The sequence below is a fragment of the Kogia breviceps genome, chromosome 2 (assembly GCF_026419965.1).
Source record: "Kogia breviceps isolate mKogBre1 chromosome 2, mKogBre1 haplotype 1, whole genome shotgun sequence".
Classification (NCBI taxonomy): Eukaryota; Metazoa; Chordata; class Mammalia; order Artiodactyla; family Physeteridae; genus Kogia; species Kogia breviceps.
In genome coordinates, this window is record NC_081311.1 from 84,052,235 (window position 1) to 84,066,202 (window position 13,968).

A 13,968-nucleotide genomic window follows, 5' to 3' on the forward strand; every position below is an offset into this window, starting at 1 on the left:
TACTCACAGAGTGGAAAGCACTGTGACCATGGTTCCTTGCAGACCACAGAATTCTGGCTGTGCCCATGATTCTTGGGGAAAATGTATTTCTTAACCACAACAAAATAGTTTCTAAAGGAAAAAAAATCATGTGCATGATGGCTGAGTAAGAAAAAAGGTTTCAACAAAAAAAAGAAGATAAAGTCCTTTAAAGGCAAAATAAAAGGACATGGTGTATTCATCAAAGGTTATTAGTAATAACTTAAAAAAGAGGAAAACCAGTACATTCTTATCTCTTTGAAGATAGGGAAATCAGCTGTATAACAGTTAAGAACATGAAAGCCCGGGTCAATGCCTCATTGATTTTAACTTTGGGGTCTGACTCTTAAGTGGTCACGTCTAGGACATGCCCTGAACATGCCTTCTCCTTCCCTCCCCACATATGCCTTAAAATTCAAGAGAACACTTGGTTTTGCTAATAGGAGACAACCCACAGGAAATCATCAAACCACACAGCAGAAGTACATCCTATTATTATAATAAAGAAACGCTTAAAAGCTAACTCTTCCATTCAGATACGCTCTCCACTGCGCAGGTAATGCCTATCACATAGGAAGAACTGTGGCTCAGGGCTTCGGAATCGGGGGGTGGGAGGGGGCAGACCTAATGGAGACATCTAATGCACACACACGCTCCCAAGTCTAGTGCAGCTGGGACATGTGGAGGGTGTAACATAGGAGGGTATGGACTCCCTGGGCAGACGCTGTCCCTCCCCAAAAAGAAACGCTAACAATCAAACTCTCTGTCACCATCAAAGCAAAATTTCATGAACTAACTTCCTGGTTCCAGTCCTGCATGTAAAGAGTCTGGAAGTCCTCACTCCATCCCAACAAATAAAAAGCTGAACAAGCTGAAAAGTCAAGCTCTCTTAGATCCCTCAGAGAAGGGAGCTCACAGGGCAAACTGCTGCTCCCAGAACTGGGGAGACGAGCAGGTGAATACAGAGGGTCAATATGTCTGGGTCAGCACGTTCTGCAGGAGGCAGAGCCGAGGAGGGAGCCAAGCTGCAGACTGAACCACCGGAGGCTCACTGTGGGCGAGCCCGATGGGTAAGAACTCCGGTGGGGGAGGCCCAGGGACCCCACAGTTCTGTGACTTTTACCCCTTCAGGCCTCCAGGAGCGGGGTGAAGGAGCTGTTCTGAAATAGCAGAAGCACTCTGTGTTAACAAGGCCAGCCCTCAAGAGAGCTAATCAACCCGGAGGAAAGGGAATGCCCAGCTCCAGGGGACTCGAACCATCCTGTCCCACCTGACTGGTAGGACAGCTGAGAAGCAGTTGTGAAGCTGACACCTGGGGCGCAGGCTCACTAGGAGACTGACACCTGCCACATAAGGACAGCACGCCTCCCCTCCCCCACACCTTATCAGCACATCACCAAAGGCCTGGTTACTGGGGTTCCTTTTACCTAGGACATCGTTATCTGGGTTTCTAAGAAAAAATTACAAGGCACACGAAAAGGCAAAAAGCATAGCGTGAAGAGACAAAGCAAGCACCAAAACCAGACTCAGATATGGCAGGATGTTGGAATTATCAGACCAGCAATTTAAAGCAACTATGATTACTACGTTAAGAGCTCTAATGAAAAAAGTAGACAATATGGAAGGACAAATGAATACTGTAAGCAAAGAGATGAAAATTCTAAGGAAGGATTATAAAAAGATGCTAGAGGTTAAAAACACTAACAGAAATGAAGAATGAGTTTGAGGGGATCATTGGGAGACTGGCCGTAGCTGATGTGAGACCCTCAAGGCTTGAGGCTATGACAATAGAAACTTCCCAAATAAAAAGCAAAGATTTAAGTAAAAAAGATTGGAAAAAAAACCCCCAAGAAGTTCCATTTTTCTTATTCTTAATTGATGTAACAGATAACAGTTTGCTCAAAATAATAACAGCAGCTGTGTATTTGATTCTGTATGCTTATATATATGAATGGCGTATGAAATAAATGATAGCAATGATACAAAGAATGAGAGGGAGAGATTCATAATATTTTGCTGTAAGACACTTGTGCTAACTGTGAAGCAGGACAGTGTCGTCTGAAATTAGACTTGGATTAGCTGTAAAAAAAAAAAAAAAAAAAAAAAGGTAAGAAAGGGAGAAAATGGAATCATATAAAATGCTCAATTAAAACTACCAAAAGCAGGGACTTCCCTGGTGGCACAGTGGCTAAGAATCCGCCTGCCAATGCAGGGTACACGGGTTCGATCCCTGGTCCAGGAAGATCCCACAAGCTGCGGAACAACTAAGCCCGGGCGCCACAACGACTGAGGGTGTGCACTAGAGTCCGTGAGCCACAACTACTGCAGCCCACAAGCCTGTGCTCCTCAACAAGAGAAGCCACCGCAATAAGAAGCCCACGCACCACAACGAAGAGTAGCCCCCACTCGCCGCAACTAGAGGAAGCCCACGCACCGCAATGAAGAGTAGCCCCCACTCACCGCAACTGGAGAAAGCCCACGTGCAGCAACAAAGACCCAGCACAGCCATAAGTAAATAAAATTTATATTAAAAAAAACTATAAAAGGCAGAAAAAGAGTGGAAGACAAAAGAACATAGAACAAGGGCAAGGAATAGAAAAGAATAACAAATATGGTAGACATTAATACAACTATATTAATAACTACTTTACACTGTCAATGGTCTAAATACACCAATTAAAAGACAGAGATTGTCAGAATGGATCAAAAAACAAGACCCAACTAACTACATGCTGTCTACAAGAAAACCACTTTAAATATAAAGACACACATAGATGAAAAGTAAAGGGATGGCGAAAGAGATACCATTCTAATACTAATCAAAAGATGGCAGAGGAGCTATATTAGCTTCAGACAGAACAAACTTCACAACAAGGAAAGCTATCAGGAATAATGGAGGGCAATATGTAATGATACAGAGGTCAATTTGCCAAGATGACATAACAATCCTTAATGTGTATGTGCCTAACAAGAGCATTAAAACACAAGAGATAAAAAATTAGAAACCTGCAAGGAGGAACAGATGAAGCCACTATCATAGCTGGAGACTTCTCTCTCAGGAATGGACAGATCCAGCAGGCAGAAAATCAGTAAGGACACAGGTGAACTCAACAACACCATCAACCAACTGGTGATATAACTGACATCTATAGACTACTTCATCCAACAGGAGAATATACATTCTTCCAAGCTCACATGGAACAGTCACCAAGACAGACCACATCCTGGGCCACAAAACACACCTGAACACATTTAAAAGAACACAAAGAACACAAATCATATAATATCTGCTTTAAGACCACAGTGGAAAGAGGGAAGAGATACGGGAACATAGGTATATATATAACTGATTCACTTTGTTGTAAAGCAGAAACTAACACACCATTGTAAAGCAATTATACTCCAATAAAGATGTAAAAAAAAAAAACAAAACACCACGGTGGAACTAAAAATCAATATTGGAAAACCTCAAATTACTTAGACATTCAACAACATACTTATAAATAATGCACAGGTTAAGAACAAATCTTAAAGAAATTAAAAAATATTTTGAGCCAAATAAGAATGAAAATACAACTTATTAAAATTTGTGTAATGCAGTGAAATCAGTGCTTGGCAGGAAACTGACAGCACTGAATACGATATGGAAAAGAAGAAAGACTTGAAATCAATCATCTAAGCTTCTACCTCAGAAAACTAGAAAAAAAGAGCAGAATAAATCCTAAGTAAACAAAAGAAAATAAATAATAAAAATTATAAATCTAAGAAATGGGAAAAACCCCTGAAAACTGGTTCTTTGAAAAGATTAATAAAATCAATAAGCCTCTAGCCAGGCTAACTATGAAAAATAGATAGAAGACAGAAGTTAGAATATCAGAAATGAAAGAGGGGACATCAATACAGATCCCATGGACATTAAAAGGAGAATAAAGGAATACTATGAACACCTCTACGCCTGCAAATTTGATAACCTAGATGAATGGACCAATTTCTTAAAAGACAAAATCTCCATAATTAGGACAGGAAAAAATAGACAATGCAACCAGGGCTATATTTATTTTAAAAATTGAATCAACAATTATTAATCTCCAAAAACAAACAGCACCGGGCCCAGCTGAGTTCATTGGTGAATTCTACCAAACATTTAAGGAAGAAACTATACTAATTCTCTACAATCTCTTCCAGAAGATAGAAGCAGAGGGAACACTTCCTAACTTATCCTATTAGGCCAGCATTACCCTAATAACAAAACCAGACAAGAAAAGAAAACTATAAACCAACACCTCTTGTGAATATATATGCAAAAATCCTCAACAAAATATTGGCAAATTGAATCCAACAATGTATAAAAAAGGACTGTACACCATGACCAAGTAGAATTTATCCCAGGTATGCAAGTCTGGTTCAATATGAAAATTAATTAATGTAATCTCCCACATTAAGAAGTTAAAGAAGGAAAGTCACATGATCATACTAATAGATGCAGAAAAAGCATCTGACAAAATGCAACACTCATTCATGAATAAAAACTCTCAGCAAACTAGGAATAGAGGGGAAACATCCTCAACTTGATAAAGAGCATCTAAAAAACCCCTTCAGCTAACACCATATTTAATGGTGAGAAACTAAAAGCTTTCCTGCTAAGATCAGGAACAAGACAAGGATGTCCTCCCTCATCTCTCCTTTTCAACATCATACTAGAAGTCCTAGCTAATGCAGGAAGGCAAGAAAAGGGAACGAAAGGTATAATACAGATTGGGAAGGAAGAAACAAAACTGTCTTTGTTTGCAGGTGATATGACTGTCTAGGTAGAAAGTCTGAAAGAATCAACAAACAAAAAATTCCTGGAACTGATAAGTAATTATAGCAATCCTTGTTATAATTGGAGGGTACAAGTTAAATGTACAAAAGTCAATTGCTTTCCTATATATGAAGAATGAACAAGTGGAATTTAAAATTAAAAGTACAATAACATTTACATTAGCATCCCCCAAATCAAAATACTTTGGTACAAGTCTAACAAAATAGGCAGAAAATGTATATGACCAAAACTATAAAACTCTGATGAAACAATTTAAAAAGAACTAAATAAATGGAGAGATATTCCATGTTCATTGATAGGAAGACTCAATATTGTCAAAATGTCAGTTCTTACTGACTTGATCTGTAGATTCAACACAACACAATCCAAATCCAAATCAAAATCCCAGCAAGCTATATTCTGTGGGTATCAACAAACTAATTCTAAAGTTTACATGAAAAGGCAAAACAAACAGCTAAACAAAAAAACCCAGAAAAGCCAACACAATACTGAAGGGAAAGAACAAGGTTGGAGGACTGACGTTATTACTCAACTTCAAGACCAAATATAAATCTAAAGTAATGAAGACAACATAGTACTGGGGAAAGAACAGACGAATAGGTCTATGGAAGAGAAAACAGAGCCCAGAAATAGACCCACATAAATACAGTCAACTGACTTTTGACAAAGGAGCAAAGGCAACACAACGAAACAACCATGGCCTTTTCAACAAATAATACTGGAACAACTGGATATCCACATGCAAGAAAAAAAAAAAAATCTAGATACAGACCTTACAACCAAATGGATCACAGACATAAATATGAAACACAAAATGATAAAACTCCTAGAAGACAACATAGGAAAAAAATCTAGGTAACCTCGGGTATAGCGATGACTTTTTAGGTACGTTGAAGGTATAATCTACGAAAGAACTCATAAAGCTAAACTTCATTAAATTAAAACTTTCTGCTCTGGGAAGGACACTATCAAGAGAATAAGAAGACAAGCCACAGACTGAGGGAAAATATTTGCAATCACACATCTGATAAAGGACTATTATCCAAAATACTCAAAGAACTCTTAAAAGTCAACAATAAGAAAAGGAGCAACCCGATTAAAACGTGGACAGAAGACCTGAACGGACACTTCCACAGAGTTTTACAGATTAGGGAATTGCAAATTAAAACATCAATAAGCTACCACTTCCAAACTATTAGAAGGGCCACAAAAACAAACAAACAAACAAAAAAACACTGTGACAATACCAATTGCTGGTGAGGATGTGGAGCAAAATGAACTCTAATTCATTGCTGGTGGGAGTGCAAAATGGTGCAGCCACTTTGGAAGATAGTTTGGCAGTTTCTTATAAATATAAATGTATTCCTACCATATGATCCAGCAGTGGCACTCCTTGTATTTACCCAAATGAATTGAAAATTTATGTCCACACAAAAAAACTGCACACAGATGTTTATAGCAGCTTTATTCATAACTGCCAAAACTTGGAAGCCACCAAGATGTCCTCTGTAGGTGAATGGATAAAAAAATTGTGATATATCCAGACAACAGAATACAATCCAGCAATTAAAAACAAAAGTGCTACCAAGCCCTGAAAAGACATAGATTAACGCTCAATGCATGTTACTAAGTGGAAGAAGTCAGTCTGAAAAGGCTACCTCTGATCTGATTCCAATTATGTGACATTTTGGAAAAGGCAAAAACCAGGAAGACAATAAAAGGATCGGTGGTTGCCAGGGATTGGGGGAAGAAGGGATGAACAGGCAGAGCACAAAGGATTTTTATTTTTAGGTCAGTGAAACTACTCTGTAGGATACCGGAGTGGTGAATTCATGTCACTGAATATACAACACCATGAGTGAGTCCTAATGTAAACTATGGACGCTGGGTGATGATAATGCATCAGTGTTGGTTCACCGATTATAACAAATGTCCCATCTCGTGGGGGATGTTGATAGTGGCGGAGTCTGTGCACAGGGAGGGGGCGGGGGGGTCTACGGAAAACTCTGTACTTTCTGCTCAATTTTGCTGCGATCCTAAAACTGCTCAAAAAAAAAAAAAGTCTGTTAAAAAAAAAAAATCTGTGAACCGATACGTCGCATCCTGTATTTTTTAGTTTATTCTAGTGATATTTTTTCTTCCACGAAATTTTTGTCACCTCCCAGTAAACTCATTTCACCACCCACTAAGGGCTTGAAGAAAGACAGCAAAACACTGCTCTAGGGCAGTGTCTCCAGCTGCCCTAGGAAGTGCATTCCCTACCCCACAGGCATACACTCCAGATGCCACATTCAGCTCATTCACAGTTAGTGGGCAAGACAGGTCCCCACCACCCACCAGCAGCCCAAGGCGGGCCCGGCCCTGGGAGCTGCTGCAGTACCTGGAGGGAGGGTCTCCATGCTTTGTGCTTTCTCATCCCCGTTGCTGTGATGAAGGTCTTTCTTTTTAATTGGGTCAATGTCCTTCCAGTCCTCCTGGGGGAGCAAAGACACCAAATGAGCCGACAGGTTCCTGGAGCCCACCTTCATTCATCAGGTCAATAAACAACGAGCCCTCCCATCCGGAGGGCCACACCCCAGACCTGCTCAGTGGCGGAGACCCAAGGACAGAAGTGACTCTGTCCAAGTTCTTGGCGAGAACTTTCCAAGGAAGGACCTGCATTTCTCCATTTTCTATGTGTATCACTTATCTATGGAAAGAAACACTCTGGCAACTCCCAGCGCTTGGAGGATCTGGGAGGGTGGGGAAGGGAGATAGGGAAACTGGATTAAATAAGAGAATTCAATAGTGGTTAAATCAAAGCCATTACAATAAGGGTAGCTCTCCAGGCGCCTTCTATGGCTTAAGGGCACCTTAGGACCAGAGTCTCCCTCAGGGCCATTGAGCCCTGCTCCGAGGTTGTTAAAGGATCCCTTTCATCCCACTGAATAACAGCAGAGGAAGGGAAAAGGATGGAGGAGCTTTTCCTCTGCTCCTCTAGAAGGGCTGCCAGAGGAAAAGAGCTGCAAAGTAAGGGCTTAATGTAAAACCAGAAGAAGAGAGACTCTCTGGCAGAATTTATTCAACTCATCTGCACAAACAATTTAATCTATCAGCGTGAATCAAACAACCCCATGACCACAGAGCTAAATGTATTTTTCAACCGCTTGGGCTCTGATTTCCGTGAATACAATAAGAAAAGTTTCTGTATATAACCTAAATCAGAGATACCCCACGGCTAGTAATTTTCCCACACAGACTTTGGTGGGCCAAGCCCTGTCACATTTCCCCAGCAGATGCTATTAGGATGTTGGCGGCCTTAGGTCCCCTCCCTCAGGGGAGACCCAACCAGTTCTGCTCAGGTTTGTTCCACTAGCATTCCTCCAACCAGCATGGGCTGCGTGACCGCTGGCTGGGGACATTTTGGCTCTTAACAATGTGAGCGACACCTGCAGGAAGCGCTAATTCTCAGGGGCTATAGGCCAAATCAGACATCTTTTTCCCAAAGGCAACTTGCTCTGCCAATAACCTGCATTTTTACTCAAAAAGTAGAGTAATTAAAGAGACGGCCTAAGACTCCTCCTCTGGAGGCCAGCTTTTCCTTCAGTTGCTTCTGAGGTGAAGTGAAGCTGGTTTATCCCCTCAAGGCCACCATCAGGATGACAGGCGGGCCATCATGATGGATGACTCCCTGTAGACACAGTGCAGGTCAGGAACGCCCTGCACCTGGGCACCTGGCTGCTCCTAGCCCACCCCGGCAACCTGTCACAAGGCCTTCTCAGGCTTTCAAGAGGCCCAGGTGCTCTGACTTTTGAAGAGCCTAGCCCACATTGTAACAAATGTAGTAAAACGTACCTGTATCCCAATTTAAATACTTTTTGCTGCGAAAAAAATTTTTTGAATTGTAATTTGGCTTTTGAGATGACTTGGTTATAAATAATCTTTCAATTTACTATTGCCAAAGATTTCCAGGCAATTCTGGCACCTGCAATGGAGTGAGAGAATCTGACCTACTCTCTGCCTTCACGATATAAAGAAACGTGCGCACACTAAATCCAGCAAGTAATGAAGTTAGCAGAGTCACACTGGGTAGACTTCTAATTAAGCTTATTAATTTTTATTTTGCAACTTGCTTGTAACATTTTGTGGCTAACAACTTTTTCCCTCGGGCATCTGGCCTACTACACACACTGGCTAATGGATCACACCATTTAACCGTGTACTTGAATAAAATCGAAAGTGAATGAAAATTTAAAAAGTGAACATTGTTGGTGTGGCCACCGCACTGTAATATTAACCAAATCAACATCTGTAAGTCAATCATCAATGTTTTCTTAGAAAATAAATGTCTCCTTCTTCCCACAAACAAAATTGACTAGTCCCTATGTAACACTTCCTAACCTGTCTCCCCTCCCCCCCACACACTCCCCGGGACAATGAACCGAGCCCAGCATAAAACTAAGGCCGAGGATGAGGACCTGCTATATAACGAGGGCACCGCAAAGTCCCAGTAGGCATCACAGTGCTAAGTGCTATTTATGAATACCTACTATGCACCAGGCACTGTACAAAGATACTTTTTCATCCTGGCAACAAGCCTGCCATTTTATAATTCCTATCTTACAACAGGGACACAGAAGATCAGAGGGGTTACGCCAATTGTCCAGGTTACACAGTGGGCAAGCAGCTCGAGTTGGCCCTTTATAAATCAGGGTGGGGATGGCAGCCCAGGGCTCAGTTTGAACCAAGTTATAAGAGCCTGATTCTCACAATGTCATAAAAATCCAAGAATACATTTCTAGGGGGTCATCCACAAAGGACTGTTTTGTTCTGGACTCCAAGTCAAAAAGTGCAAATCGGGCTTCCCTGGTGGCGCAGTGGTTGAGAATCCGCCTGCCGATGCAGGAGACACGGGTTCGTGCCCTGGTCCGGGAAGATCCCACATGCCGCGGAGCAACTAAGCCCGTGAGCCATGGCCGCTGAGCCTGTGCGTCCGGAGCCTGTGCTCCGCAACGGGAGAGGCCACAACAGTGAGAGGCCCGCGTACCGCAAAAAAAAAAAAAAAAAAAAAAAAAGTGCAAATCACCATGTTCACTACCAATTCCCAGAGGAGGAGGGGGAGGGGGAGGAGGAGGAGGAGGGGGAGGAGGAGGGGGAGGGGGAGGGGGAGGGGGAGGGGGAGGAGGAGGGGGAGGAGGAGGGGGAGGGGGAGGAGGAGGGGGAGGGGGAGGGGGAGGGGGGAGTGGGGAGAGGAGAATGAGGGGAGAGGAGGAGGAGGGTAAGGGGGGAGGGGAGGGGAGGGGAGGGGGAAGGAAGGGGAGGGAGGGGGAGGGAGGGGGAGGGGAGGGAGGGGGAGGGAGGGGGAGGGAGGGGGAGGGGAGGGGGAGGAGAGGAGGGGAGGGGAGGGGGAGGGGGAGGGGAGGGGAGGGGAGGGGGAGGGGGAGGGGAGGGGAGGGGAGGGGGGAGGGGAGGGGAGGGGAGGGGAGGGGGAGGGGAGGGGAGGGGGGAGGGGAGGGGGAGGGGAGGGGGAGGGGGGAGGGGAGGGGAGGGGGGAGGGGAGGGGAGGGGGGAGGGGAGGGGGAGGGGAGGGGGAAGGGGGGAGGGGAGGGGGAGGGGAGGGGGAGGGGGAGGGGAGGGGAGGGGGAAGGGGGGAGGGGAGGGGGGAGTGGAGGGGGAGGGGAGGGGGGAGGGGAGGGGAGGGGGGAGGGGAGGGGAGGGGGGAGGGGAGGGGAGGGGAGGGGGGGGAGGAGGGGGAACCTCTGCCGCTAACACGGGGCACTTCCTAGGTGCCCAGCCCCATCCTAGACCCTGCCCACAAGTTCATCCTCCTTAGGGCGCTAGTACTGCCCCATTGCACAGATGAGGAAGCTGGTGCACCAAACACTGAGTCACACAGAGCACACAGCGAGGTTAAAGATGAGCCGCCGGAAATTCAGTGCCAGAGCCTCCAGGGTCTCGATCAGCCCAGTGCCCCGCCCTTGGAGAATACAGCTCCCCTCCAGCACCAAGGCAGCCCAAAGTAGAGGAAAACAGCGCATTTCCCACTCAGAACACGTCAGGTCACTATCAATTCCTCTAGTTCGGGCCGGCCCACCTGACCCACCGGCTGGGACGGTGCCCGCGACCGTCCGCCACCCGCCTGTCACCGCCCCGCGCCTCTGCCGGACGTCAGGGAAGGGCGGAGGGCCCAGGGGACACCCCCGTGGGACAGCATGGCCCGTGCCCGTGTCACCGCCGCTCAGCAGAGAGTCCGGACCGGACCCCACGAGAGAAACAAGGAAACAGACGACAGGGAGCAGAGGCGAGACGCTCAGAGACTTGAGGCTTGTGTTCTGGAAACGTCACTCTGGTCGTGGCGAGGGGGAGATGGAGGGGACAGGAGGGAGGCCCGGAGGGCGAGGCAGCCAGGGCGGCACGGCCCAGCCGGCAGGGAGTGACAGTCACCCACAAGAAACGGGGAAGTCGTTTGGGTGGGGGAGGGGTGGCGCCAGAAAGTGAAGCCCGGTCTGTTCCGGAAGTGCTGGGGTTACCGCGAGATGCTGGGGTTACCGCGAGATACCAAGAGGCGGATGGGGACCGTTGACTGGAGCTCTGGAATGGCCGGGGGCGGGTGGCAGGAGAGGCCAGCATTTCAGGGACAAGTAGGACCCACGGCATGCTGGGACGAGCCCCGGCCTGGGAGCCAGAGCCTCGGGTTCTGGCCACGGCTCTGCCGGTGACCCTGGGGGGCTGAGCATGTGGCCTGCCTTCTCGAAGGCGGGAACGGGGGCTAAGTGCCTGAAGGTCCCCTCGGAGTCCCGGGGAGCAGCCCCTCGCAGGGGCACGTGATCACTCATCCTACTTGTAATCCGATAACATCGGTATCTAGAAGCACTGGGCTTGGGCACATTTCTTTTGTACCCACAAAAGCGTGGCGGTGGTCTTAGGGTAACTGCTCGACAGAAAATGCAGCTGCAGAAAACCCTCATCCTATCTACTCAGATTGATTTTACTGGCTTTGCTCACTTTGCAGTGGAAGCTTTTCATTACAACCATCCCCCTCCCATACATTTGCATACGTTATAAGACTAATTTACACCAGTGGAGGCTCTGTTCAAAAATGGAAATGCGCCGGACACGAACATACGGAGAGGCTCCCTCGCCCGGTACCTGCTGGTATCCAGGACGCACAACTGAGCTGTTGGTGTTCTCCGTGTTCAGAGACACAGGGACAGACAGGTCCTCTTTTTAGCGACAACCATAAACTGCTGGGATTGCAGGAGTAATGATGTGGTTTGATGCTGGGCCAAAAGTCGCTGAGAATCCAAAGCCTGTGATCTGATCCGTAAGTCTGCTATTATTTCCCAGGATGCAGACCCATCTCTGCTTTGCTTCTCCTGCCCTCAGAGGGATGCTGATACTATGAATACGTAATGACTCACCCACACACAGAAGATGCTGCAGACAAATGCAGACCAGGGAAGGCTCGCTGGTTCTCACTGAAAACTGACGTCTGTCAGGAATGTAACCCGAGAACGAGGATTCTCTACCGACCAGACTGAGAGGGCGCCCGCTGCCCCCCTGCCCGACTTTACCGTTTGGACCACAGCCTTGGCTGCTACATCCACATGCAGCCTCTGGAAAGACCCAGAGAGCCTCGACTAGGGCACTGAGACCCTCTCTTCCTTGTTAGATGGCATCTGGGCCAGATACTGCAAGCGCTAATTCCTCCTACTCACTAACTTACCTAGCTGGTAGTTATTATTATTAGATATTTGAATTTGGTTAGTTTTCAGTCCATTATTCTTACAGACGCATACAGCAGAAACAGTCTATTACCTGAAGCACAAGAGGAATTAAATCAGGCCATGAGTGAGACCAAATGAAAATAAACGACCGAGGAACGTCTATTTCTCTACCATAATTAAAGAGTTTGGCCGACAAAATCCATCCTATTTCTAAGTAGGTAAAGCAGCAACGACTTTTAACAAAATGACGTTATTTTCAGAAACAGTAAATCCGATAGATTGGTTTCTTGAACAGTTATGAAAATTAACTGTAAATATAGGTTTAGTTATTAAAATAGTTTTCTCCACTCTATTCCCAATGTGATCTGTCTCTGTTTCAAAATAAGAGGAAACAGGGACTACCCTGGTGGTGCAGTGGTTAAGAATCTGCCTGCCAATGCAGGGGACACAGGTTCGAGCCCCGGTCTGGGAAGATCCCACATGCCATGGAGCAACTAAGCCCATGCACCACAACTACTGAGCCTGTGCTCTAGAGCCCGCGAGCCACAGCTACTGAAGCCCACGTGCCACAGCTACTGAGCCCATATGCCACAGCTACTGAGGCCTGCATGCCACAACTACTGAGCCCCATGTGCCACAGCTACTGAAGCCCACGTGCCACAACTACTGAAGCCCACGAGCCACAACTACTGAGCCCGTGCACCACCAACGAAGAGTAGCCCCCGCTTGCCGCAACTAAAGAAAGCCCGCGCATAGCAATGGAGACCCAATGCAGCCAAAAAAAAAAAAAAAGAGGAAATAAATAAAACGTGCACTTGGTTTTTGCCAGAGACCAAGTGCCATTCCCGGCGGTGGGTGGGCCAGGGCCAAGAAGGAAGGGGTGGGACAGAGGCGGGAGGCCACCATGGGTGGGGCGGGCACAGCCAGCTGGCAGGGCTGCCCGAGGCTCGGCAGACAGCCGCCAACTTGTTAAGGGCACTAGGCCAACCCTTGTGTCACAGATGAGGAGAGAACCAGAAGGGCCAGGTGACTTTTTGTGTTCCCACCTGCTGCCAAACCAAGCCCCTCAAAACTAAGTAACTTAAAGCAGAAAGCTCAGAGGGTCAAGAATCTGGCTGGATCCGGCCCACGGTCTCTCGTGAGCCCACGAGTCAGCAGGGGTCACCGCCACGTGAAGGTCCCATGGGGCCCAGGGATGCTTCCAGGACGGGTCCCTCCAGGGCTGCTGAATGGAGGCCCAGTTCTTCACCAAGGACTCACCCACAGCCACTGGCCTCCCCCAGTAAGTGACCTGGGAGGGGAAGAGGGGCAGGGGAGGCGGAGTCGAGGGAGAGAGAGGAGGACCCCAGGCCCGGTTCTGGAAACCACACGCGGTCGCAGCTCCGCGTCATCCATGAGAGGTGCGTCACCAGTCCAATCCAG

General features: G+C 46.7%; 1 protein-coding gene across 1 annotated transcript in view; it reads right to left on the bottom strand.

Moving 5' to 3' along the window:
* Positions 1 to 13,968, bottom strand: part of GALNT2 (polypeptide N-acetylgalactosaminyltransferase 2) — a 179,043-nt gene that overhangs the window by 74,809 nt on the left and 90,266 nt on the right. The window contains exon 2 of the mRNA XM_059053324.2: positions 7,221 to 7,314. Within this exon, the coding sequence (XP_058909307.1) occupies positions 7,221 to 7,314 (94 nt within the window). The remainder of the gene's footprint in view (positions 1 to 7,220; positions 7,315 to 13,968) is intronic.